Source organism: Aquarana catesbeiana, linkage group LG01 (genome assembly GCF_042186555.1).
Source record: "Aquarana catesbeiana isolate 2022-GZ linkage group LG01, ASM4218655v1, whole genome shotgun sequence".
NCBI classification, from domain to species: domain Eukaryota; kingdom Metazoa; phylum Chordata; class Amphibia; order Anura; family Ranidae; genus Aquarana; species Aquarana catesbeiana.
In genome coordinates, this window is record NC_133324.1 from 84,365,127 (window position 1) to 84,392,230 (window position 27,104).

Below are 27,104 nucleotides of genomic sequence, written 5' to 3' on the forward strand. Positions count from 1 at the left end.
ACTGTGCTCTCAAACACTGCCACTGTGCCCTCAAACGCTGGAGCTGTGCCCTCAAATGCTGCCACTGTGCCAAACGCTGCCACTGTGCCCATTAAACGCTGCCACTGTGCCATCAATTGCAGCCACTATGACCAACGCTGCCACTGTGCCCATTAAACGCTGCCACTGTGCCATAAAACGCTGCCACTGTGCCATAAAACACTGCCACTGTGCCCATTAAATGCTGCCACTGTGCCATCAATTGCAGCCACTATGCCAAATGCTGCCACTGTGCCATAAAAGGCTGCCACTGTGCCCATTAAACGCTGCCAATAAATGCTGCCACTGTGCCATCAAACGCTGCTACTGTGCCCATCAAACGCAGCCACTGTGCCAAACGCAGCCACTGTGCCATCAAATGCTGCCAGTGTGCCCATCAAATGCTTCCAGTGTGCCCATCAAATGCTTCCAGTGTGCCCATCATATGCTGCCAGTGTGCCCATCATATGCTGCCAGTGTGCCCATCAAATGCTTCCAGTGTGCCCATCATATGCTGCCAGTGTGCCCATCAAATGCTGCCAGTATGCCCATTAAATTTTAAAACTTTCTTCTGTTCCAGTTCTACACATGGGGTGTGGGAGCCAGGGGAGGAGAAAGAAGACCTACCTTGTCCTCCTGACCAGCTCAGCTCTGAATCCGATCAATTCCTCCACAATGCTGCTACTGCAAGTTTCACTTGACCCCACTCCACTCCGCGCCGCGGTCTGACTCCTCCTACCGAGACCTCTGCTCCTCCAAGTCCGATCACACTTGCTTGCAGGCAGCATAGCAAGGGGCGGGGCCAGAACGTCAGTGGAGCTTAAGGCACCGCCCACCCACGGCCTGTTCCTTGATCGAAAAAAAGGCAGCACTGGCACTGCTGCACTGTGTGTGCATGCTGCTGATGCCGGCTGTCTGATGACTGTCTGTGTGGGATTTTCAGCGCCGATTTGCGGGCAGCGCATGGGCTTAAGGGGCAGCTCTGCTTTGTGCCCCAAATAGTGAAAGGGCCCTGGGCAGCTGCCCCGTTTGCCCTGTGGTAAAGACGGCGCTGAATAGACCCCTTAAAGCAGGGGAATCAAACTGACAGCCCTCCAGCTGTTGCAGAACTACAAGCCCCATGAGGCATTACAAGGCTGACATGACACCCACAGCCAGGGGCATGATGGGATCGACAGCTGAAGGCCGCCAGTTTGAGACCCCTGCCTTAAAGTGTATCCTAACCCAAAAACATGTAATGTATTACAACTTGCCAGTCCTTACATTATTTTTGTCACCTAATGAACCAGTGTAACAACAGTCCTGTATGCTGTATCTGTGGAGGAGCAGAATTGTCTTCCTGAGCTGCTCTACTGATTTGGTCTACAGGGGGTTGAAGATGGTGTGATGATATGTGGGGAAAAGCTGGTGGGGAGAATCAGCGCTCTACGCTGTTCCTCTCAAAATGACTCTGCAGTCAGTGCCGAGACAGGATTCACCGGTGGGTTAAAAGATGCTGTTCTTCCAATGTGATGATGGTAATATCGCTCCAGCCATAGGGGACCATGAACCCACATGCTTGCAAGCAGATCCCCACAGGGCACAGTGGGGAGGGGGGGGCTGGGGGTGATGAAGTTTCTCTTTAACTCCTGGCCTGTATGCCTATGCCAAATTACATTAAATACCATTGTAGGTAATGTGTTGTTACATGGGGGAAAGGATGAAAAAGGAAGACCCCCTTCAACCCTCTCTAAATTTCCAGGTACAGCTGCATGGAGTTGGCGGGTCACAAGGGTAAACATACACAGGACATCTGTTCCCTTTTTAAAGAACACGCATACAGCATTGGCAAAATCTCAGGCTATTCTCCTCTTGAGCTCCTCATGTTGCTACTGATGGGAGCACATTTGACAGTTGGGGTGGCTAACCCCTTATATTAAAGCCATATGTATAGCAAGCCTAGGACGTACTATGCAGTGTGTGTAAATTCTTTCTATACCGTTGCCTCTGAAAAGCATACAGTAACTTAATGCAGGTTGTGATAAAGAATTTTCACTTTATATAAAGGCATTAGTTTGCATCTGAGACTTTTTGACTTCATACATTCACACCAAAGACGAAAAAAGATCTGGGGGGGGGGGGGCGGAGGAGGACCTGCGGAGCACAGAGGGAGGTATAAATATATATATATATATATATATATATATATATATATATATATATATAAATTTTTATTTTATTTTTAACTACTAATGGCGGTGATCAGCAACCTATAATGGGACTGTGAAAGTGTGGTGGGCAATCTGACACTGGCAATGCTGGGGGGAACAGAATAACTGCCACTGACATCACCAGTGACACTAATACAGTGATCAGTGCTAATAATAAACACTGTCACTGTACTAATGACACAGGCTGGGAAGGGTTAACATCAGGGGTGATCAAGGAGTTAAATGTGGGGGGGGCGTGGCTATCGCGCAGCTGTATGGATGCATAATCCCACAGCTCCGCTCCAGCTAAAGGAACCAATGAATTTTGGGATGACACCGATACCCTATCCACATCCACAGCAAGCCTAAAGGCACCGCCGACACAGCCAGATGACCCGCAAGAGGAAAGACACGGCACAGCTGAAGAAGCTACAAGATTTTTCAGCCGAAAGACCGCGATCCTCTCCAAGATGGCGCCGGCGCAGAGAACAGCTCTCCTTCCCCCACAGGCAGCTCGCGGTCTGCTACATCAAGCCCGGGCTCACAAGCAGGCTCGGCGCACAGCTCTCTGGGCGCCTCCACACCTCTCTCCCACAGCCCAGCTAAATCGAAACCCTGTTTGGCAGCTGACATCCAGCAAGGGGGTATGAGCCAGGACTCCATGGAAGACACAAGAGAGCTGGTGGACCCGTTAACAGCATTCCCCACAACTGGTAAGCCTGTATCCGACACTACACTCAAAGACATGCTGGGAGGGAGAGTAAACCATATAGAAGACAAAATGGGGGACTTTGCATCATCCCACAACACCCTAATTGATGTTCATAATGACCACTCTGAAGAGATCACATGGCTTAGGTCAAAGTGGCGCTGACCTTGAAGATAGGTCAAGAAGAAATAATGTTAAGCTACGGGGGTTGCCCGAAACTGTTCTCCTCTCACAACTTCAACAGTATGCCCAAGATCTAGTTAAGACCTTCTTACCCGACATCTCAGAATCTGAAATCCACATTGACCGCATACACAGACTGCCAAAGCCGTCACATCTCCCAGACAATAAACCCAGAGATATACTGATGCGGGTGCATTTCTACCAAACCAAGGAACAACTTATGTCTGCGTTCCGCAAAAACCAACAACCTCCAGAAAGATTTGCGCATATTCAATTGTTTGCAGATCTTTCGCAATTCACCATGCAAAAACGCAAAGCCTTATTGCCGGTGACCAAGGCAATAGGCAATCACAATATCTTATACCGTTGGGGATACCCTGTTAAACTAACGGTCACCTAAGCTACTCAAGCCACTCAAGCTACTTCGATCCTTGCATATACTACCTGATCATTCACCTACAGGCCCCTCTCCCCCTGCGAAACTAAACACCCAGTACGACCGGCAAACGGTGTCAAGAAAGAAAAGCAACAAACAAAATAACTCAAAAGAACCCAAATACAAAAATTAAACCTACCTTTCTTCATCAAGGTTCCTGATACATTCTGGAGTACTCAGTTGAGATCTCCTCCCCTCTGAGTTGTGGGCAATTGTTCTGCCCTAAAGTTTGACTTTGTCTTTTTATTGCAAAACTTCTTTTTTTTTACATTTTAATTTTATTTTCTCCCCCACCACAACCTCACTCCCTTGACTAGGGTAGCCAGATACCTTACTGCCCCCACCAATACATGTATGACACCTTATATTACTAAGTAATGACACCGACACTTGTTTTGGATGTAAATGGCCTTATCGGCCTTTATTAACAAAACCAATAAAACTGTAAACTTTTATTTCAAATATTTAAAACCATTTAAAATATTCAAAATATTTTAACTCGAAAATCTCAGTAATTTTTTGTTGCTGGTCCCTGACGACCCCAATCACTTTTTGAGCCTGTAATCCCTTTTTGTTAGCATCTGTCCCCAGCCGAGGACTCACTAACTGACCACAGACCCCCATTTATTACCCGTTGGTCCAAAAACTGACACTAGACCAACCGGAATACTCCATCCTGGGATGTGTCCCAAAGTTTTTCAATACCTCATTTTAATATATATATATATATATATATATACTCCTGTCGCCAAGGACCTAACGCCAACACGGCACAAGTGTGACACCTTACACTTGTGCCCGCAGCCACACCAGCAATGCTCTCCTAATGCCATCTTCAAGCCCCAAGGCCCAAAGATCGTTCTCGACCGGGTTAAGATGAACACCATACCCTCTCAAGTACATCCAAGTGTCAGACTCCAATTCCCAATGGCGTATCACTATGCCCCCCGTTCCGGGAAAAGAACCTGCCCACTTCTTTATTAACTTTTATGCGTGTCTTATTGAGTTTTTCCCATGAACGGGCCCCCCTCCAAGACATGCGGGCTACTATATCAGACCATACAAAAATCATGTCAGGAAAAGATGCCCTAAGCCTGAGAAAGTCCCACTGTGTATCTTTTATGACCTGTCTCATTGGTCTAATGCCCAAGTCATTTCCTCCCACGTGAAGGACCAATATATCCGGGGCCCTGTCCAACCTAGAAAATCGATGTACCTCCGGAACTACCTGTTGCCACCTCATACCCGGTATACCCAGCCATCTAACAGTGCCCTCCTCCCTAAGCCGAAGCTGCCTACCATCAGGTCTGACGTCCGCCCTCTGAGCACCAGTTGTCTTAACAATCTAACCATGGGTGGGGACGAAGCCGAGATGTTATTAATTGCCCAAACCACCCCCAAATTGTCACAATTGAACCTAACTTTTTTGTTACGTAACTCTTCCCCCCACAATTCGACTGCCAAAACAATAGGAAATAGTTCCAGGAGGACCAAGTTTCGAAGAAAACCTGCCCCTCCTCTCACTCCCCGGTCATGGCCCTGTAATACACCCCGTATCCTGCCACATCCGTAAACAGGACCAAGTCAGCATTGCTGACCGGTCCCACTTGCCACATAGAGCGCCCATTAAAGCACTCCAAAAACGCATCCCACACCTTTAAATCTGCCTGTAGCTCTCTGGTCAATCTGATGAAGTGATTGGGAACCCTCACTCCGGCCGTGGCAGCCCCAAACCTCCTACAGAATATACGACCCATGGGAATGATTCTGCATGCAATTTTCCCAATAAGGATTGCAATTCCTTCAGACGCAGCTTACACTTCTTACCTGCCATACTCACCTCCTTGCGTAAGGCCACCATTTTTTCCTCCAGCAGCCTACATTCCATGGCCATGGAATCAATAGTGATGCCCAAAAAATCGAATTCTGATGTTGGGCCCTCTGTCTTGATCCGCCAGCGGGATCCTGAATCTTTCAGCTTGGTGTTGTAAGGTCCCTAACAACACTCCACAACATCGGGAGTCTGGGGGGCCTACGCACAAGAAATCATCCAGATAATGGATAACTGAATTTATCCCTGCCGCTTCCCTAACCGCCCATTCAAAGAACGAGCTAAACGCCTTAAACAGTGCGCAAGAAATGGAACAGCCCATAGGTAGGCAACGGTCTACAAAGTACGACCCTTGCCAACAGCACCCCAACAGGTAAACACTGTGGGGGGTGTACCAGCAATAATCTAAATGCCGATTCCACATCAGTCTTTGCCATAAGGGAGCCCCTGCCATATTTTCTGACCCAAGAGACAGCTGCATCGAAAGATGTATAGGTAACCGCACAAGCTTGCGGGTCAATACCATCATTCACAGAGCCGCCTTTTGGGTAAGATAGATGATGTATCATCCTATATTGACCCACCTCCTTCTTTGGAACAACTCCCAATGGGGAAACTATTAACCCTGGTAATGGCGGGGCAGGGAATGGTCCAGCCATGCGGCCTAGTGCAACTTCCTTAAACAGTTTAGCCGACACCACCTCCGGATGGAGTAGTGCCGACTTCAAATTTTCTGCAACGGGCGGAACCTCCCGCAATGAGCTAGGAATTCTAAACCCCTCCTTGAACCCTGTTTCTAATAAACGTGCCGCCGCCCTATCAGGGTACCTATTTAGGAAAGGTAGCATCCTTTCTAGTCTCACCGTCATCCCTTTTTCCAGCGATGTCCCCTGTGTGACCCTTTCCTTGTCTGAAACAGCGAACGAAAGGATGCACCCCACTGCATCCCGAGCATTTGTGCTTGTAGCGACATGAGTTTCCGAACCGGCAGTTACCTTCATTGAACTGCCAGCACACCCCTTTCTTTTTTTTGGGGCCGGCGATCCAGCAGAGGAGGTGCCGCCGACCCCCCCTGGAAAAAATGGGCTCGCAGCCCTGGAAGAAGTCATCAACTTCATCCAGAGACTGATATCTTTATGGTCCCATCTAATTGAGGGGCGAACGGCCTTCCGTTGACGAAACTGTTCGTCGTACCGAAGCCATGCTAAACCCCCATAAACTCTATGTGCCTCACTGATCGCTTCAAGGTAACAAAATAATGCCGAGCTTTTTCCCCGATCACGCTTGCCAAAATCGCAAATGCTTGCAACCAGTTAGCAAACGTGCGCGGAATGAGTCTGTACCTTCTCTTTTCCTCCTCCTCTTTTTTACTCTCATCTGGCTTCACCCTGTCTAAATTAAAGTTCTCTAACGGGAGCAGGGAAAAAATTTCCACAAACGAATTTTTCCAAATTTTTTCCCTTACCTCTTTTTTCAAATGCGCCCCCAAAGGTCCCTCCAAACATACATAGACCTTGCACTTTGCTGCATCCGCCAATCTCACTTTTTCTGCATCCTTCTCCTGCGTTGTGGTTTAGTAGTCTCTCCCATGCCGTCACTTCCCGTCTGTGTCTCCGCCACCATCGACGTCGCCGACCTTTGTGCGGGGTCCACCACTACCGGGGGTTCCCTAACACTCACTGGTTGCGATACCCAGGGGCTAATTGGGGATGAGGGCTGCTGAGCCCCATTCTCCAGACGTCTCAGCAGCTCCAGCACTGAGTCCCACAAGCCCCCCCCCCCCCCCCCAGCGTACCCTGCACATTACCACCCACACTAGTTCCCCCCGTGGATGCCAGCCTAGGGACATTGGAAACAGAAACAGAAGCTTTGTTCTTACCTGGCTGCCTTAGGCGAGAGGACCCATCAGCCGTCTGTCCCGACTCCACGGCTCCCTCCTGGGGATCATCGCTCAACTCGCCCTCCTCGCTGCTGCTGCTGTCTGTCTGCATCACTTGCTGCTGTTCTTCCTCTGTTCTTCCGGTCCTTCTGTGTCCTGCAGCCTGAGCGACCAGAGGGGGGGCGACATCCCTCAGAGGGTTCCGTCCTCCATGCTCGTTGTGTGAAGAGATGGCGTCATCTCTCAGCGCCACGTCTCTCACGCAGGCACTGTCCTGGTCAACCCTCCCAGGCCCTTCACTGAACCTGGAGGCGGGGGCCTCCCGACTGACGAACCTGCCGCTGACTGGCTGAGCCTCCACCACGAGGTAAGATGGCGCCGCCATGAGGCAAGCCACCGGCCGCGTCTAAGGCAAGGCCGGCACCCGACCGATCCTTCCTCCCTAGCTGGGTTGCCACCCCTACAGGAGCATCGCCGGAGGTGGCAGCCTGCTGTCTATCTGACTGTGTGCTCCTTAAGGGGACCGGCCTAGAGGCCTGTATTAGGTCCCCCCCCGGGACTATGTTGCGAACGGGAACTCCTTCCTGGCCCCCCGCCCGCCCCTTGAGGTGTCTGCTTCGCAGGAGGTCCCGAGGGGGTCCGACTAGGGCTCCCCAGTCTCTTTCTCTAAGGGGACCCGAGAACATTCCTCCTGTCTCTCTCACCCACGACTGATGCTTCTGCTCCCCCCAGCTCCTACAGGAATTACACTCTCCTCCCCCCTTCTACTCTGCTCCACCAATCCCGTACATCCAGTTATTCCTTAAACCCCTCCTTTTATTAACTTGTTCCTTTCCTAAGCTCCTTGCACCCTGTCATGGATGTACTGCACTTCCTTTACAATACTGCTACGTACATGTCTTTCTACTGGTCTGACCTCCGTGTGAACGCCTTCACTGATATGGATTTGTGCAACACAAGTCAACTCAACTACCGTCGAAACTTCAAAGCAAGATGGACTACACTGCCAAGACAAAGGTACTGTAAGCATCTACACTTACACTATATACATGGCTCTTAAAATAGTCTCCTTCAACGTTAATGGCCTCAACCACCCGGCCAAAAGAGCCTCGGTTTGGAATGAGGCAATTAAACTCCAGACCGATGTCTTATGTCTCCAAGAGACATACTTTTCGGCCTGCAACTCCCCCTATTTTCAACATAAAAAATCCCCCCGCATATTTTTTGCTTCAGCTCCCTCAAAACAAAAAGGAGTCCTTATCGCTATCAGAGACTCTGTGGCCTTCAGCCTATCAGAAACCCACGTGGATCCAGCAGGAAGATACCCCATACTTCTAGGAGAACTTAATAATAAACCCTACACGATTTCTAATTTATACGCGCCAAATTCCCACCAACTCCACTTCTTGTGAAGGCTTTATCATGAAATCACCACTATTCAAAAGGGCTCACTGGTGATATGTGGAGACCACAACATAACACCAGACTACTCATTGGACACCACATCCAGGGCCAAACGACCTCCCCTCTCGCTTCAACCTCTGCTACATTCAGAAGACGTATGGAGATGCCAACACGCTAACGAAAAGGACTATACCTTTCATTCCGCTAAGCATAACTCTTATTCCAGAATAGATCTGATAATGGTGCACAAGGTACTTTTACAAGCAGTGTCCTCCTCCACCATACATGATATAACATGGTCTGACCATGCTTCTGTATCTATCACAGTGGTGGATGGGCACACTCCGAGTCCTACCTATGTCTGGAGAGCTAACTCACGTATTTTCCAAATGTCACAACATGTCGTGAGTATAAATAATAATTTATCTGAGTTTTTTTAAGTAAACACCAATTCTGTATCTGACCCTGCAATGCTATGGTGCGCACATAAGGCCTTTATTAGGGGGTTAATGCTACAGATATGTGCAAGGGAGAAGAGGCAGAGGACACAAAAGCTGAACCTAATTATTAACAACATCAAAACCCTAGAGAATTTGAATAAACAAAATTCCAATTCTCATACTGCCCAAAAACTTTCCCAATTCCGTTCCGATCTCAGACTCCTAATTGAACGATATGACAAACACATACAATCTCTAAAATTCTCCCACTATTCATCTGGCAATTGAGCAGGCAAATTCTTAGCCCAGAGGCTCAAAACAGCCAGGACCAAATCTAAAATTCCATTTTTGCTCCATCCAACAGGTAAACATAAAATATGCAACCCTAAAGAAATAGCAAATTCCTTTGCTGAATATTATTCAACACTATACAACCTAGATAAAGACCCCAACACACCACAACCAACAGAGGAAAGTATACAGGCCTTCCTGTCAAAAATTAAGCTTCCCACTCTCTCACAATCACAACTTAGGTCCCTCAACACCCCCATAACAGAGTCTGAGATCCAGAAAGTGATACGAACACTTCTATTAGGTAAATCTCCAGGTCCGGATGGCCTGCCTGATGATTATTACAAAACATTTCAATCCAAACTAACTCCGACCCTACAGACGGTCTATTCGGCTGCGGTGTCCTCTGCCTCATTTCCCCCAGAAATGCTTTAAGCTTATGTGGTGGTGACTATTCCAAAACCCGGTAAAGAGCCCACGTCCCCGCCCAACTTTGGACCGATATCACTACTCAACACTGATGTTAAGCTTTATGCGAAAATCTTAGCCCACAGACTACTCCCCATCCTTCCCTCCCTTATAAAACCTGACCAATCTGGTTTCACAGCGGGAAGACAACCTGCTGATGCCACAAGAAGAGTCATTAATATCATGCAATATGCTAGATCGTGATGGATGCCTTCTCTGCTCCTCTCTTTGGATGCGGAGAAGGCATTTGACTTGACATTGGAGTTACATGAGGCATACATTGCAAAAATTTGGCTTCACTGGTCCCATCTTATCTGCCATACTGGCTTTGTATTCCTCCCGTTAACCACTGGGAGCTATCTCAGAAGAAAGCTCTTCGATGGTACCTCACACCATACAGGATCTCCAGGTTTGGAAACCATAACTCTCCATTATGCTGGAGAAAATGCGGTTCAACAGGCAATCTACTACATATGTTCTGGACCTGTAAACATTTAACCAGTTTTTGGAACTTTATCTTTAGGTCAATATCAAGCATCACTGGGATTCTGACCCATCTCAAACCAAGCTTAGCTATATTAAATGTAGGTATTGAAACCTTCCCACACGAATTTAGGACTGTGATCACCCACATTTTTCTAGTGGCTAGAACATTAATAGCCAAACATTGGAAGGCAGACAAAGCACCAAATGTATCCGAAGTTCTTACAAACACTCACACCCATTATGTATATGAATCTCTACTAGCTAGTAGAAGTGGTCAGAAGGAAAAGTTTGATAACCAATGGAAAATATGGACAACATGGTTTAAAGGTAATTAATCTTAGACACTCTTAAAAACTCACCTTACTCTAGCTATACTCACTATGTTCGTATGGGGATCAGACCATAGACAAATCCCCCCCCCCCCCTCCCTTCCTTCCTCCACCGTCCTTATCTTTATACTTTATTTTACTTTTTATATTTTTCTAATTATATATTTTATTCAGTTTTAGATACCGTATTACTCAGTTATATCTACACCGACAGAGTAAAAGCACTCCTTTGGAGATGATGATCTTATAGTACTTCCAATGTAGAATTGACCATGCAATACCCTTGCATTATTTTCTTTTATGTACTAATGTAAATCTTGCTGGTGTAATGCTGTATTTCATATATACTCTGTGAAAACTCAATAAAAACCATTTGAAAAAAAAAGGAGTTAAATGTGTGCCTAACAATGTTTACTGTGTGTACTGTGTGCTGGTTTTTACTCCCTGCCTTGCAGGGAGAAAAAAAAACTTAACATTACTGCTGTCTGTAGAGAGCTCTGTGTTGTTTACCAACACAGGACACTCCTCTGTCATTTGTTCAGCCAATCAGCGTGTTTCGGCCATAAATCATTAGCCGAGACCTCCTGATCAGCTTGTGCTGCAGCGAATGACAGCTCGAGTTTCCAGGTGCGCGTGCACATATGCGAGCGGACCCAGAAGAAAGCCCCGACATACAGTGAGGCAAAAAAGTATTTTGTCAGCCACCAATTGTGCAAGTTCTCCCACTTAAAAAGATGAGAGAGGCCTGTAATTGTCATCATAGGTATACCTCAACTATGAGAGACAAAATGTGGAAACAAATTCAGACAATCACATTGTCTGATTTTTGAAAGAATTTATTTGCAAATTATGGTGGAAAATAAGTATCTCACAGACCTGTATCTTCTTCTTTAAGAGGCTCCTCTGTCCTCCACTCATTACCTGTATTAATGGCACCTGTTTGAACTTGTTATCAGTATAAAAGACACCTGTCCACAACCTCAAACAGTCACACTCCAAACTCCACTATGGTGAAGACCAAAGAGCTGTCAAAGGACACCAGAAACAAAATTGTAGACCTGCACCAGGCTGGGAAGACTGAATCTGCAATAGGCAAGCAGCTTGGTGTGAAGCAATCAACTGTGGGAGCAATAATTAGAAAATGGAAGACATACAAAACCACTGATAATCTCCCTCAATCTGGGGCTCCACGCAAGATCTCACCCCTTGGGGTCAAAATGATCACAAGAACGGTGAGCAAAAATCCCAGAACCACACAAGGGGACCTAGTGAATGACCTGAAGAGAGCTGGGACCAACGTAACAAAGACTACCATCAGTAACACACTACGCCGCCAGGGACTCAGATCCTGCAGTGCCAGACGTGTCCCCCTGCTTAAGGCATTACATGTCCGGGCCCGTCTGAGGTTTGCTAGAGAGCATTTGGATGATCCAGAAGAGGATTGGGAGAATGTCATATGGTCAGATGAAACCAAAGTAGAACTGTTTGGTAGAAACACAACTCGTTGTGTTTGGAGGAGAGAGAATGCTGAGTTGCAACCAAAAAAACACTATTCCTACTGTGAAGCATGGGGGTGGCAACATCATTCTTTGGGGCTGTTTCTCTGCAAAGGGAACAGGACGACTGATCCGTGTACATGAAAGAATGAATGGGGCCATGTATCATGAGATTTTGAGTGCAAACCCCCTCCCATCAGCACGGGCATTGAAGATGAAACGTGGCTGGTTCTTTCAGCATGACAATGATCCCAAACACACCGCCCTGGCAACGAAGGAGTGGCTTCGTAAGAAGCATTTCAATGTCCTGGAGTTGCCTAGCCAGTCTCCAGATCTCAACCACCCCATAGAAAACCTTTGGATGGAATTGAAAGTCTGTGTTGCCCAGCAACAGCCCCAAAACATCACTGCTCTATAAGAGATCTGCATGGAGGAATGGGCCAACATACCAGCAACAGTGTATGACAACCTTGTGAAAACTTACAGAAAACGTTTAACCTCTGTCATTGCCACCAAAGGATATATGACAAAGTATTGAGATGAACTTTTGATATTGACCAAATACTTATTTTCCACCTTAATTTGCAAAAAAAATCTTTCAAAAATCAGACAATGTGATTGTCTGGATTTGTTTCTACATTTTGTCTCTCATAGTTGAGGTATACCTGTGATGACAATTACAGGCCTCTCTCATCTTTTTAAGTGGGAGAACTTGCACAAATGGTGGCTGACTAAATACTTTTTTGCCCCACTGTACATGTACATTACAGTGACCGTACAAGTCGCCCTTTGCAGTATATGTACTGTGGATAGAACTACAATTCCCAGTGCTAGCCAGGTATAAAGAGAGAGAGAGAGCTGTAATTTCACAGGCTACATACCAAGGAATTTCCTATTTGCTGAGGTGTGGATATCGCTGCTCCTGTGTCCACATCAACCTGCCACAAGCCTGCAGCTGTGTGCTGAGGACCAGAGTCGATCCAGACAAATCCAGAAGTGAGCTGACACCCAAACAGTGAGATCCCTATTGCTGTATTGCTGGGGCTGGTGAGAGGACCCTGCTGCCATTAACTTGTAGCAGAGACTAAGCACATAGGGACTCAGCACTAGCAGCATTATGGTAGATTTAGTTGTGCGTCTATACCTCCCTTTCTTCTGAAGTCCCATCCGCGGTCGTGTGATTCACCACCTCCTCACTGCCCGTTTTAACCCCATTGTTTTGCAGACAAACATGCCACAACTGTGCGCTTTGCATGCAGTTTAAAGCGCTTCCCCAGTTGTTTGAATGTGCAGTGTTCGGTGGGCCTGACGCCCACCAATCGCTACATGTCAGATAAACTTTGCCACAGGCGTAAAGTTTAGTTCCCAATTTAGTTTGACATATGCCTGTAAACAGGCCACTTCACCAGGCTGTAACACCTTCTCACTCTGGTCCAAGCGCCAGATCCTTCCCACTCCTTCAGCTGGGGCCTTCTGTTCTTGCACCAGGCGCTGATAGGCTTGTCTCAACATGGGGTGCACACTTGTAGTTGAAGTGTCCTACTCTTGAAGAAGAGGTGTCAATAGTCTTCTGACAAGATCAGTATTAGTCCTGATGATGAGAGAACTCTTACTAGCCCCTGGTGGGCGAGGACAGACCACTGCTAAAGTGTCAAAGGCCTCAGCTTTCCAAGCTACGGAGGGATCGAAGGTCAGCTTGACTGGTAGATAGCCATCATAGGGGAAGTTCTGAGTCCCAAAGCCCCATATCTCTAGCTCTTCTAACTTCTGTAATGGCAAGTTCTTGAGGTGCCTGTCATAGAAGTCTCTGTAGAGGAGGGTCACTTGAGCTCCAGTATCCAGGAGGGCCTTGGTGTAGATTCCTTCCCCTTGGATGGAGACAACCGGAGAAGGTCCCACTAGCTTGGCAGGGAATTTGTGGGAAGTGGCAGGCTTGGCCTGTTCGGTGGTTTGTATCCGTGCTCCTTTCTTGCCAAAGTTCTGATCCGGCTTGAGTCTCTGTTGAGCTCTGGGAGTCTGATGTGCACTGACTCTCCGACGCCAGGTAGCATGGGTCAAAGGGAGTGAGACACTAAGCCCCAACACTGGGAACCCTCTAAAATATAAAGAGTCCTGTGAGCCTCCACTAATCCAAAATGCCTTAATTATCAAAAATCAGCTGCAAGCGTTAAACATGCCACATATATCATGCAAATTTGGATAAATAAATATATACGCTGCGCTTTCCAAAATCATACACTATACCAGTATAAAAAGAAACATTTAAAAACTTCCAATAGTCAAAAAAAACGTCTTTCCTAACAGTGGAAAGTGACAATAGTGCAATAAATGAACACATATATTAAAAATAAATAAAAATATTACACATGTATTAAAAATAAAAGATATGTATATAAAAGCATAAACAATTATAATAATAGATATAAAGTGCTACTGTGCAAAGAGGTGCAATTCCCACTTTTATGATCCTCTATAGATTATCAGTGACCCACTAATACATGAAAAAAGTGCTCCTGTGCATAGCATCCAGTATTATATAGTATATCAACATTGCATTACTGGATTGTACAAGTGTATGGTATCCAAAAAGAGTCTATCCAGATGTAATAAAGTTCATGCGATCATAAAGTTCATGCGATTATAAAACCGCTAAGTGCAATAAAGTTCATGCAATTATAAAACCGCTAAGTGCAATAAAGTTCATGCGATTATAAAATCCAGAACATGCTGTGGTGTTCCTCACTCTGGTGCTCCCCTTAGGTATTTAATGCTCACCTCAGAGCGTGCGACCTTGCAACTAAGCGCAGTCAAAACACGCATATGAACCACCTCTGGGCTCTTGTAGTTACACTGATCCTGGAATCGTCAGTATGGTACCTCGGTGAGTGTATAAAATAAAGACTTGATAGTGTAATAGAGTTTTAATGCGTCTTGATACAGGGGTTTCCGTATCTTCTGCTTAGATTTCCCCCTTAAGAAGATACGGAAACCCCTGTATCGAGATACGTAGGGGAAGTGGACAGGACGGCACGTTTGCACAGGTGATCTGACAGAGAGGAACAACATACCATCCCGATACCAGTCCGGTATTTACCAATTTTTTTACCTGATATAGAGCGGTGCACTGGCACACCTAATCTATGTGAGTACCCCAGTTGGGGGACTTTTTTGCTTTCTGTTTATTAAACCATTAAAACTCTATTACACTATCAAGTCTTTATTTTATACACTCACCAGGGTACCATACTGACGAGTCCCAGGATTCTGGTGTAACTACAAGAGCCCAGAGGTGGTTCATATGCGTGTTTTGACTGCGCTTAGTTGCAAGGTCGCACACTCTGAGGTGAGCATTAAATACCTAAGGGGAGCACCAGAGTGAGGAACACCACAGCATGTTCTGCATTTTATAATCGCATGAACTTTATTGCACTTAGCGGTTTTATAATCACATGAACTTGACGCATACTCGCAGACTCTTTTTGGATACCATACACTTGTACAGGAGCACTTCTTTGAACAACCCAGTAATGCAATATTGATATACTATATAATACTGGATTCTATGCACATGCACAGGAGCACTTTTTTATGTATTAGTGGATCACTGATAATCTATATAGGATCATAAAAGTGGGAATTGCACCTCTTTGCACAGTAGCACTTTATATCTATTATCATCATTGTTTATGCTTTTATATACACATCTTTTATTTTTAATATATGTGTAATATTTATATTTATTTTTAATATATGTGTTCATTTATTGCACTATCGTCACTTTCCACTGTTAGGAAAGATGTTTTTTTTCACTATTGGAGTTTTTTATATGTTTCTTTTTACACTGTATGACTTTGGAAAGCGCAGAGTATATATTTATTTATTTATTTACTGGGAACCCTCTGCAAGGGTTTGGAATTCTGCTGCAGTCTCTTTGCGCCGTTGCTTTTTCTGGAGCTAGCTAATGTAGATGGGCACCCGGTTGACTCTTTCACCGGGGCCCTCTGGAGTTTCCCGCCGGCTTTTGGCGCTGTGCTTCAGGCTTCACTGGGCTTGGGCATACTTGTCGTTAATGTCCAACTCCTCCGCAGTTTAAGCCGACTTTATTATTCATCGGCCCCTAACCAGAAGCAGTAGATGGGGTCGGAGGCACTCTTGTCTCTGTGACACCATCATCAATTGTCTTGGTGATTTTCGCTGCCAACAAGGTCATTGTCTCCATTATCTGTGCCATTTGAGACTTACTTCAGGGAGGCTATTTCAGAGTTTTGCTCCACTGCCCCCACAGACCCGACTTCAGCCAGAGGCGTAGAGGCTGGACGAACAAATACTCGCTTGTCATCGAACATGGCCTCTTCTTCTCTCACTGCTTTGATGAGTTCAGGGTACTTTAGGGACATAACACCCGCAGAGGTCTTCAGCTAAAGCCAGACTGGGTCGGAGCGTAGGGCCTCCTTTAGGATTTGCTGTATTCTGGCCTGGTCTATGGCAGAAAGCATCATCCCTTTTTTTAGCACAGTCTGGTATAACATCTTGTTCAGCCGTCTGATGTATTCAGACAGGCGTTCACCTTGGCATTGAAGGGCATGTTCAAATTGATAGATCAGGTCAGCCGCTTTCTCTGTCCGCCCAAACTCCTCCTGTAACATGGCCAGGTAATCATAAGTCATACAGGTTGTGTAACTAAATCTAAAGTTCCTAATAGACTCAGCAACGGCTCCTCGCAAACTCTCACTGATGCGTTGCTTATTTTGGGCCTCTGGCAGGTCCCACTCTTCTTAGGCCTTCATGGCCTGTTCCATCAAAACTTCACACTCTTCCTCTCCAGTGGGCACAGGCTGCTTTCCCGAGAAGATCCTCAACTTCCGGTATCCAGCCCCAGAACACACTGGATTGCCCTTCTGGCATTTTGATACAAATTCTTCCATGGCGGTGAAAAATTCCAGCCTGATCATGGCCAGGGGTGACGGGGATGGAACTTCTTCCGTAGTTGACTCAGCTTGACTGGAACTGGTAGGACCCCCATCTGGAATATTCAGATAGATTATACAAAGCTCCTTCTTGTTGGCCAATAGCACATTGGCACCTTTAAGCTTTCAGGGACTTGTTTCCATTCTAACAGCGCATAGGTGCGGGAGGTTCCATGGTCTGTTTTGACAGCAATCACACACACCTTCCTGTCTGGGGATAGCGTCTTCACTGCTTGGCTAATTTGTTCCTCAGCCCAGGCCTCCCCAGGGAGCTCGATCACCACGCTCGCTTCTGAGCGGGCGCCTTCTTCTTCACACCACTGAATCGCAGCGGCGGTGTCCATTCTGGTGCTTGTAGGGGTGCCGTCTAGGGTAGTTGATTGCAGAGTAGCGTAAAAACCCAGCCCCCACGTGTACTGATACTCCCGAAGGAGTTGCTTAAGTTTGTTCAGTGCCTTACTCTGCCTCTCAACCCAGGAATGGCCTCAGCCCCTCTGGCACACCTGGAAATGTGATTAATGGAATACCACAGTAATGACACACTGACACAGTTCACAGTATTAATGTTTCTTTCAATTTACTTAGGCAGTAAAACTCAAAATGGTATTGGTCAGCCAGATCCCGGACAAACAACCAGGATTTGGTTGAAGTGATTTTAATAATGCTCAAACAAATATGCAAATGACAGCATCAATACAGTTAGTGACAGATAAACCATAAATACCTTCTTCAAAACTATTGAGTACTTGTAGATATTACCAATACTAAAGGGGAACCCCAGGCCAAACTATTAACTGTTAACTCTAATGAGAGGTCTGACCTAAAGGGAGTGGTATAAGGGCCCTTATAGCAGCAATGACAGTAATGTCCCTGTTGCAGATCTGATTGTCTTCACCAGCATGGAGGAGCTTATTAACTTTTATCCAATAAGGTGTACTAGCAAGTAATAGGTTTCTTGAAATGAGGAGAGCTAAAGGTGTCTCTGCACAGTGTTTAAAGTAGGTTCAGCAAAGTGTTCCTAAGGTAGAGATGTCTGTGCAAAGTGTCCCAGTGAAACCATGAGAAAGGATTTGTAAAGGTGGGTGACTGCTCTCTCACCAATGACCAGCCGATTCGATGACCTCCGGACAGTAGCTCATGCAGCGACACCCATGCAGCGGACCCGCCGTATCGATCTCTCAATGTGAAGCTCAGCACACAGGTCGGCAGGCGACCGTAGTGGTGCTGGATGGATGTCATATGAACAGAAGCAGAGCTAGGCCCCTCTCTTCTGGGTTGGAATGTGGTATTCTGCGTGGTAGGCCGCAATCCCCCCCTCACACCGAGGGAATGGCCTCCACATGAGGGGATCCAGGAAGCAAAGAGACCTGGGCCTAATCCGCCCTGTCCTTTTATAGTGTCCCCCACAATTCTCTTGACTCTGCAGTGCAGCCTGGGATTTGCGGTCCTGTCACCTTAAAAGTCAGTCAGGCTACCTTGTCCTGGGACTTCCTATCTCACAGTTCTCTTCTGCTACTCCCTCATGATTGGCTCTCCGCCTCTGCCAATATGGAGGCAGAGGAAAGAGCAGTGTGGGCGGATGCCTGTGTGTGTGTGTGTGTGTGTGTGTCACTCTGCACACAGGGAAACAAGAGGTGAGAGGAGAAAGCCTGTGCAGGGGCTGACAGGCACGTCCATGCCTGTGTCTGTCGCTGCCTGGCAGCCACCGGCGGGGCATATGGGAGGTGCGTAAGCCGCGGGTGGCAGAGCAGACCCCCACTGCATCTACATAACAGTATTTTGTTGGAACAGGATTTGTTTGCAGGATGCCAAGTCAGTAAGACGTATGTCAGCTGGATTTTCTCAAACAATGAGTTCATGGTCACCTCAACAACCAAGAATATACATTATAAGGTGTCCAGGAGCCTGGCCTGTAACAACAATGCACCATACCATGTGTGATAACTCCGCAGAGCCTGATAACCTAGCTGTCCTGCTACTGCTGTTCCCAATGCCAACCCCTCTGCTGCTGTCGTCAGCCCTAATCAGGATTGAAAGCAGAGCTGGATAACAGCATTGAGGAGATCAGTAAATTCCCATTCACTGATCTCCTTTGCAATTGAACCTGGAAGTGCTCACTCATGAGCCTCCTGTTCAGTTTATTGAGCACAAAAGAACAGAGGCATCAGGGGTCTATTTAAATCCTTAATGTTCCCACAAAGGGAATCTGTCCCTCACTGTAAGTGATAAGATGACCTCAGGGTCATCAGATTACATGTTGGATAGGTGCAGTGTGGTGTGGTAGGCAGTAAACACTCAAGAGTTCCAATTAGCAGTGTATTGAAACCACAGGTTAACAGCACAAACAGGCCCAGCAGGGAGGCTCACCCGTCCAGTTTCACTTACAACAGTGTAGTGGATTGACAGCGGTCTGAAGACTCAGGGATGCCTACAGCATCTGACACAAGGAGTGAATTTCAGCCTAGTCATCCAACCCAAAAGGGAGGTTTCCTGGAAAGGTAGACCTCCCTGCTCTCTCCCTACTCCTCCGGAACCTCTCCCTATCGCTGGCACTGTCCCTGACAGACAGGTGACCTGTCCTTACCTTGTCCTCTCGCATAAAGCATGCCAAACCCAGGAGTCGGAGCCTTAATAGACTCTACTTGACATAAGATGGCCATCAGGGTCACATGGGGCGTATACATTCAACTGGATTACTGCCCGGGTGACCAGGGAAATCATAGAAAAAACTAGCTTCTTTTAACTTCCTCTCCCATCTGCATTGCCACTACATATGCACCCTCAAAAAGCCTTAAGCCTCTCTCTGCTGAAGTCCTATGAAATATGTCCAATAGTAACCAATGTGACCCATGTGACAGTAAGGCCTGGTTCACACAGGCATAAAACAGCATACACCTGTGCGAAGGGCATATTTGTCTGCACAGAAATGCACAGTAGTTCAATGTATGCTCATGCAGGCAGTCCCATTCATGTCAAGGACACTCCCACTTTGATATCCATTTGGATGCGGATGTATGGCCCCAAATGCAGACACTGTGGGCAAACACTTCCTTTGCATAAGTGTGCGCTGTAGTTCCCCTATGTGAATGAGTCCTGAGAATAACAGTTCAGAGGGTAAAAAGAGAAAAAAATTGTAAACACTTTCCCAGGGCCTGCAGCTGCTGCGCACAGCCACCTATAGACATCAGTTGAAGATTCAGCTGTACAGGGGCAGATAGTGTGCATTCGGAGCATACATCTCTATGCATGTGGGTATTTTACATGACCCACCTATCCATACCTGCATACAGCCACATCTTCTAATTGTTGTCTCTGGGCCTCTGTACGCAGCAGCTGCGGTTCCTGGGACAGTGTTTATTGAGGTTGTGGATGCTGTACAGCCATATGCATAAGCCCTAATGCAGCTTCCTTGTGTAAGACCCCATTTACACCTGAATGTTTCATGAATGCGTGCAAAGCGCGTCTTGCCATTATTAATGGCACCCAAACATGGCAAGCAGTTTTGCATTTTTTCCCATTGAAAAATGCGTGGTTAAAAAAACGTGCAAAGCTCAATGTTTAAAAAGCTACATGAGCTACTTTGACACGTTTGTTGTGCAAACGGAAGCCCATTGAAATAAATGGGCTACCCTATGTGTGGGCGTGAAAACACTCACAAAATGTGAATAAACGTGTCCGTGGGACAGTTCTGTTCACCCCATGCAAATGCAATGGAACCCATTCAGGTTCTTTTCACACCAGTGTAGTGCCATACAGTGGGTCCTGGGATGACTGCAGTGCCGATACGCCGTTCTTGGCGCATTGCATTTTTCCTTTTTTTTTTAAAATGAACTTTATTGAAATGTCGCAGCATGACATTGTATTAAGTGCTATTGCCTGCTGTGCGGTGGATTGCCTCGCTGGGAAAAAATAGGGCCTATTTTTTTTTTAGAACACATGTAGGAGACAAAGCATTTTGGATTGTCTTGTGGTGGGTCCAACACAGTCCTATTGCGCCTGGTATGAATAGATCCTCATTTCAATGGGCTGCCCTACACGTGAGACACACACAGAAGTCCCTGACCCTTTTGCTAAATCATGCATGCGTTAGCAGATGCAGAGTGGCACCCAGTGTTGCCAACCATCAGTATTTTTACTGGCAGCCAGTAAAAACCGAGCACTTTTCTTATGCCAATGACAGTAAATGGTTGCCAGCAAAAAATATGGCTGTGATGCTTGGCTCAGAATTGTGCATATGCAGCTCGGAACCCAGCCAAGACCACCCCAGTGCCTGCTACAGTGTGTTCGGGCGGCGCCGGCGGGAGGGCGGGTCTGGCAGAGGCGGTACCTGAGCGTGTTGTGTGATGTCATGGTGCAAGGGATCCGAGCTGAGCGGCTGGAACCTCGTGTGTTGGTCTGCGGGATGTGAGCAAGGCAGGCCAGGAGTGGGACCGTTAATGCTGTTTGGACTGGAGTGGACTAAAGGGACCACCTGGCATAGAGAGAGAGAGACTGTCACTGTGACTCAGGAGGGGACGTCTCATGGCGGTGAGGTGTCATCATCATCTGTGCTGCTGCACACTACTGTTAGTGTCACTGTGAGAGTCAATTTCATGTGTCGGAGCCTGCCCACTCTAATTTCTTGCCCTCCTGAGTCGTGTCCCTGAGCTACTTACTTACTATATCAAAAATAAAATAAGATATGTTTTTTTTTCCTTAATATTTACCTTATAGTGGAGTTCCACCCAGGATTTTTTATTTTTTTTGGTAATCCGTTATGCTTCACCGCATTAAAAACTTTAATGTGTGTGATTAACAAAATTGCCGCTGAATTTCCGTATCTTTTTAGTTACTCATGTTTGTTTTCTGTTATGCAGAGCGCTTCCATCTTCACTGTGGACACGTGAAGCCCACTCCGAGTCTGTTTCGGGATAAGGTGCTGCTGGCTACCCAGCATACACCTCCCGCTCTCGCTCGTGCACAGTATACACAGGGCGTAGTGCAGGAAGATTATATTGTAGCTGGGCACCGCCTTGCATTACATCATTTTTAGTTTCGAAACAACGCAATGCTACGACCCGGTGATGCCTGTTGTCGCCTGGGTTTGATGACATGCATCTCCCAGGAGACATTGCAAAGCCATAAATGATGCGTGCGACAGCGGCCGTGAGGGAGGACGTTAAAATGGAATAAAGAGTGAATAAAGTAAGTGATCCAAAAAAAAAAATGCCAAATTTTGATTACTGCACACATTACTGCTGGAGGGTGAGTAGTTCAAAATGTGGGTGGAACTCAGCCTTAAAGCACATTGTTAATTGCATATTGTACTTGTTTGTAGCCTAAATACTGAAATGTGCACTTGGAAATGCCAGTAAAACGTGGCTGTGACAGTAAATTTTGGGTGTTGCGTCAGTAAATTTCAATCTGATAGTTCGGCAACACTGGTGGCACCGCCATACGTTCCTTTCTCTGTGAGTCTGGAAAGTGCGCTATTTTTTGTGCTTTCCTGACACACACATAGAGTGAGAACCTACCCTTTGGACAGCTAAGCTGTGATACAATGCACTTTTTTGTTCTTGGCTTTATTTAGATACATTTTATTGAGGAAGAAGGGAACAACATGACACATTCAGGACTCCTCAACGATGCATTTCCCTACATCTACTTTGTTTTGGTCGTTTCTACATTCCCCCGCCAGGTGGCGCTCCAGTGCAGCGGGCCCCGCTCGGCAGAGCGCCCATCTCTATAGTGCACAGCGCGGCCCTGGTAACAGATACATGACTACAGGTTGTCATGGAGACGGGACGCGGCCTGGCAGGGCTGCTGTGTGTGTGAAAGCCGGGAGGGGAGCGAGCCGGTCATCGGGATGATTCCGGGGAGAGACGATCTCTGATACCGCCAGCATGTCAGACATTATCTGCCAGTGGCTCAACGAGGAGCTGGGGCTGTCCAGGCGTGTGGGTGAGTGATCTGCATGGAGTGTGTACAAAACACAACACTGGCTACATGCTGGATGACAGATCTGCCCCTGGAAATAGGCTTAGATCTCAGTTGTGACCAATCACACAATGCAATCTGTCTATTTGGCATTATATATATTGGACATTTTATTTTTATTAAATATTTATTTATTATTTTATTAATTAATATGTGGAAAAAGTATTATAGGCGGGGTGGTGGGGTGACATCAGAGGAGGACCGACCAATGAAAGGGTCTGTTTTCCTCGCTTACCGTTTGCGTTCTTTTGATGCTGTAATATTCTTATAATGAATCCAGCTTTGTCTTCCTCCCCCCACCCCGCTCACCCCTTCCAGTGCCCGTCCTGTGCCGCCATCTTTACTGTCTCCCCTTCCAGTGCCCGTCCTGTGCCGCCATCTTTACTGTCTCCCCTTCCAGTGCCTGTCCTGTGCCGCCATCTTTACTGTCTCCCCTTCCAGTGCCCGTCCTGTGCCGCCATCTTTACTGTCTCCCCTTCCAGTGCCCGTCCTGTGCCGCCATCTTTACTGTCTCCCCTTCCATGGCCCGTCCTGTGCCGCCATCTTTACTGTCTCCTCTTCCAGTGCCCGTCCTGTGCTGCCATCTTTACTGTCTCCTCTTCCAGGGCCCGTCCTGTGCCGCCATCTTTACTGTCTCCTCTTCCAGGGCCCGTCCTGTGCCGCCATCTTTACTGTCTCCCCTTCCAGGGCCCGTCCTGTGCCGCCATCTTTACTGTCTCCTCTTCCAGGGCCCGTCCTGTGCCGCTATCTTTACTGTCTCCCCTTCCAGTGCCCATCCTGTGCCGCCATCTTTACTGTCTCCTCTTCCAGGGCCCGTCCTGTGCCGCCATCTTTACTGTCTCCCCTTCCAGGGCCCGTCCTGTGCCGCCATCTTTACTGTCTCCTCTTCCAGGGCCCGTCCTGTGCCGCTATCTTTACTGTCTCCCCTTCCAGTGCCCATCCTGTGCCGCCATCTTTACTGTCTCCTCTTCCAGGGCCCGTCCTGTGCCGCCATCTTTACTGTCTCCCCTTCCAGGGCCCGTCCTGTGCCGCCATCTTTACTGTCTCCTCTTCCAGGGCCCCGTCCTGTGCCGCCATCTTTACTGTCTCCTCTTCCAGGGCCCGTCCTGTGCCGCCATCTTTGCTGTCTCCCCTTCCAGTGCCCGTCCTGTGCCGTCATCTTTACTGTCTCCTCTTCCAGGGCCCATCCTGTGCCGCCATCTTTACTGTCTCCCCTTCCAGGGCCCGTCCTGTGCCGCCATCTTTACTGTCTCCCCTTCCAGGGCCCGTCCTGTGCCGCCATCTTTACTGTCTCCCCTTCCAGGGCCCGTCCTGTGCCGCCATCTTTACTGTCTCCTCTTCCATGGCCCGTCCTGTGCCGCCATCTTTACTGTCTCCTCTTCCAGGGCCCGTCCTGTGCCGCCATCTTTACTGTCTCCCCTTCCAGGGCCCGTCCTGTGCTGCCATCTTTACTGTCTCCTCTTTCAGGGCCATCCTGTGCCACCATCTTTTCTGTCTCCTCTTCCAGGGCCCGTCCTGTGCCGCCATCTTTACTGTCTCACCTTCCAGGGCCTGTCCTGTGCCGCCATCTTTACTGTCTCCTCTTCCAGGGCCCGTCCTGTGCCGCCATCTTTACTGTCTCCTCTGCCAGGGCCCGTCCTGTGCCGCCATCTTTACTGTTTCCTATTCCATAGCCTGTCCTGTGCCTCCATCTTTACTGTCTCCCCTTCCAGGGCCCGTCCTGTGCCGCCATCTTTACTGTCTCCTCTTCCAGGGCCTGTCTTGTGCCACCATCTTTACTGTCTCCTCTTCCAGGGCCCGCCCTGTACCCCCATCTTTACTGTCTCCCCTTCCAGTGCCCGTCCTGTGCCGCCATCTTTACTGTCTCCTCTTCCAGGGCCCGCCCTGTACCGCCATCTTTACTGTCTCCTCTTCCAGGGCCTGTCTTGTGCCACCATCTTTACTGTCTCCTCTTCCAGGGCCTGTCCTGTGCCGCCATCTTTACTGTCTCCTCTTCCGTGGCCCGTCCTGTGCCACCATCTTTACTGTCTCCTCTTCCAGGGCCCGCCCTGTACCGTCATCTTTACTGTCTCCTCTTCCAGGGCCCGTCCTGTGCCGCCATCTTTACTGTTTCCTATGCCAGAGCCTGTCCTGTGCCTCCATCTTTACTGTCTCCTCTTCCAGTGCCCATCCTGTGCCGTCATCTTTACTATCTCCTCTTCCAGGGCCCGTCCTGTGCCGCCATCTTTATTGTCTCCTATTCCAGGGCCCGTCCTGTGCCGCCATCTTTACTGTTTCCTATGCCAGAGCCCGTCCTGTGCCGCCATCTTTACTGTCTCCTCTTCCAGGGCCTGTCTTGTGCCGCCATCTTTACTGTCTCCTCTTCCAGGGCCCGTCCTGTGCCGCCATCTTTACTGTCTCCTCTTCCAGGGCCCGTCCTGTGCCGCCATCTTTACTGTCTCCTCTTCCATGGCCCGTCCTGTGCCGTCATCTTTACTGTCTCCTCTTCCATAGCCCGTCCATTCCGTGTTCGTTGCAATTCTTTCTGTCACACTATATTTGTGCAGTGGTCTTACAAGCGCAATTTTTTCGGAAAAATTATTTTTTTAATTAAAAAAGAAGACAACAGTAAAGTTAGCCCAATTTTTTTTATATTGTGAAAGATGATGTTACGCCAAGTAAATTGATACCCAACATATCACACTTTAAAGTTGTGCCCGCTTCAATGTTGATAAATGTAAAATGATGTACTTGGGGGCTAAGAATATAAATGCATCATACATACAAGGGGGGGGTACAACTGGGGGAATCCATAGTGGAGAAGCATCTGGATGTTCTGGTAGATCATAAGCTTAATAATAGCATGCAATGCAAAGCTGCGGTTTCCAAAGCGAGCAAAATCTTTTCTTGCATTAAGAGAGGTATGGACTCCAGAGAGAGAGATATAATTTTGCCCCTGTCAAATCATTGACAAATCATTAGTAAGACCCCATATGGAATATGCAGTTCAGTTTTGGGCACCAGTTCTCAAAAAGGATATCGGGGAACTGGAGAAAGTGCAGAGAAGGGCAACCAAACTGATAAGAGGCATGGAGGAGCTCAGCTATGAGGAAAGATTAGAGGAACTGAATTTATTCTCTCTTGAGAAGAGGAGATAAAGGGGGGATATGATCAACATGTATAAATACATAAGTGGTCCATATAGTGAACTTGGTGATGAGTTATTCACTTTAAGGTCATCACAGAGGACAAGGGGGCACTTTTTACGTCTAGAGGAAAAGAGATTTCATCTCCAAATAAAGAAAGGTTTATTCACAGTAAGAGCTGTGAAAATGTGTTATAGACTCCCTCCAGAGGTGGTTCTGGCCAGCTCAGTAGATTTAAGAAAGGCCTGGATTCTTTCCTAAATGTACATAATATAACTGGGTACTGACATTTATAGGTAAAGTTGATCCAGGGAAAATCTGATTGCCTCTCGAGAGATCAGGAAGGATTTTTTTCCCCCTGTTGTAGCAAGTTGGATCGTGCTCTGCTGGGGTTTTTCGCCTTCCTCTGGATCAACTGTGAATATAGGATTGTGTATATGGGATTGTATTTTTTATTTATTTTTTGGTTGGACTAGATGGACTTGTGTGTTTTTTCAACCTGACTACCTATGTATAGTAAAGACCCAGCATGGGGGGGTGCAGAATAGTTTACTGGTTGTCTCTCTTTCCTTGCAGTGCTGGCAACCTGGGTATTTATTCCACTGGGAATATTATATCATATGGAATTTGCATGTTTCCTTCATGTTAATGTGGATCATTTTCCGGTGCATTTCCTCTCCACAGACGAGTTATAATGTGGCCTCAATTCCTATGGTAGCTGACCAGATTCCACCTTTTATTCTTAAAGTCCAGTTGAAAGAGTCCATGTGGTGATAATAAATGTATCTTTATGCTTGCCATGTACTGCTGTCACAGGTGTGGGTAACTTTAAAGCTGAAATCCAGAAATTCAGCCATGTTGTAAAAAGTACAGGCAC

At 47.2% G+C, this 27,104-nt stretch overlaps 1 protein-coding gene across 3 annotated transcripts in view; it reads left to right on the plus strand.

The window, feature by feature from the left end:
- Window positions 1–22,881: 22,881 nt before the first annotated feature.
- The window catches only part of SPEF2 (sperm flagellar 2), a 226,947-nt gene continuing 222,724 nt past the window's right edge, over window positions 22,882–27,104 (plus strand). For all 3 annotated transcript variants that reach the window (XM_073621074.1, XM_073621088.1, XM_073621082.1), the window contains exon 1: window positions 22,882–23,066. In XM_073621074.1, the coding sequence (XP_073477175.1) occupies window positions 23,009–23,066 (58 nt within the window). In that variant the 5' untranslated portion in view covers window positions 22,882–23,008. The remainder of the gene's footprint in view (window positions 23,067–27,104) is intronic.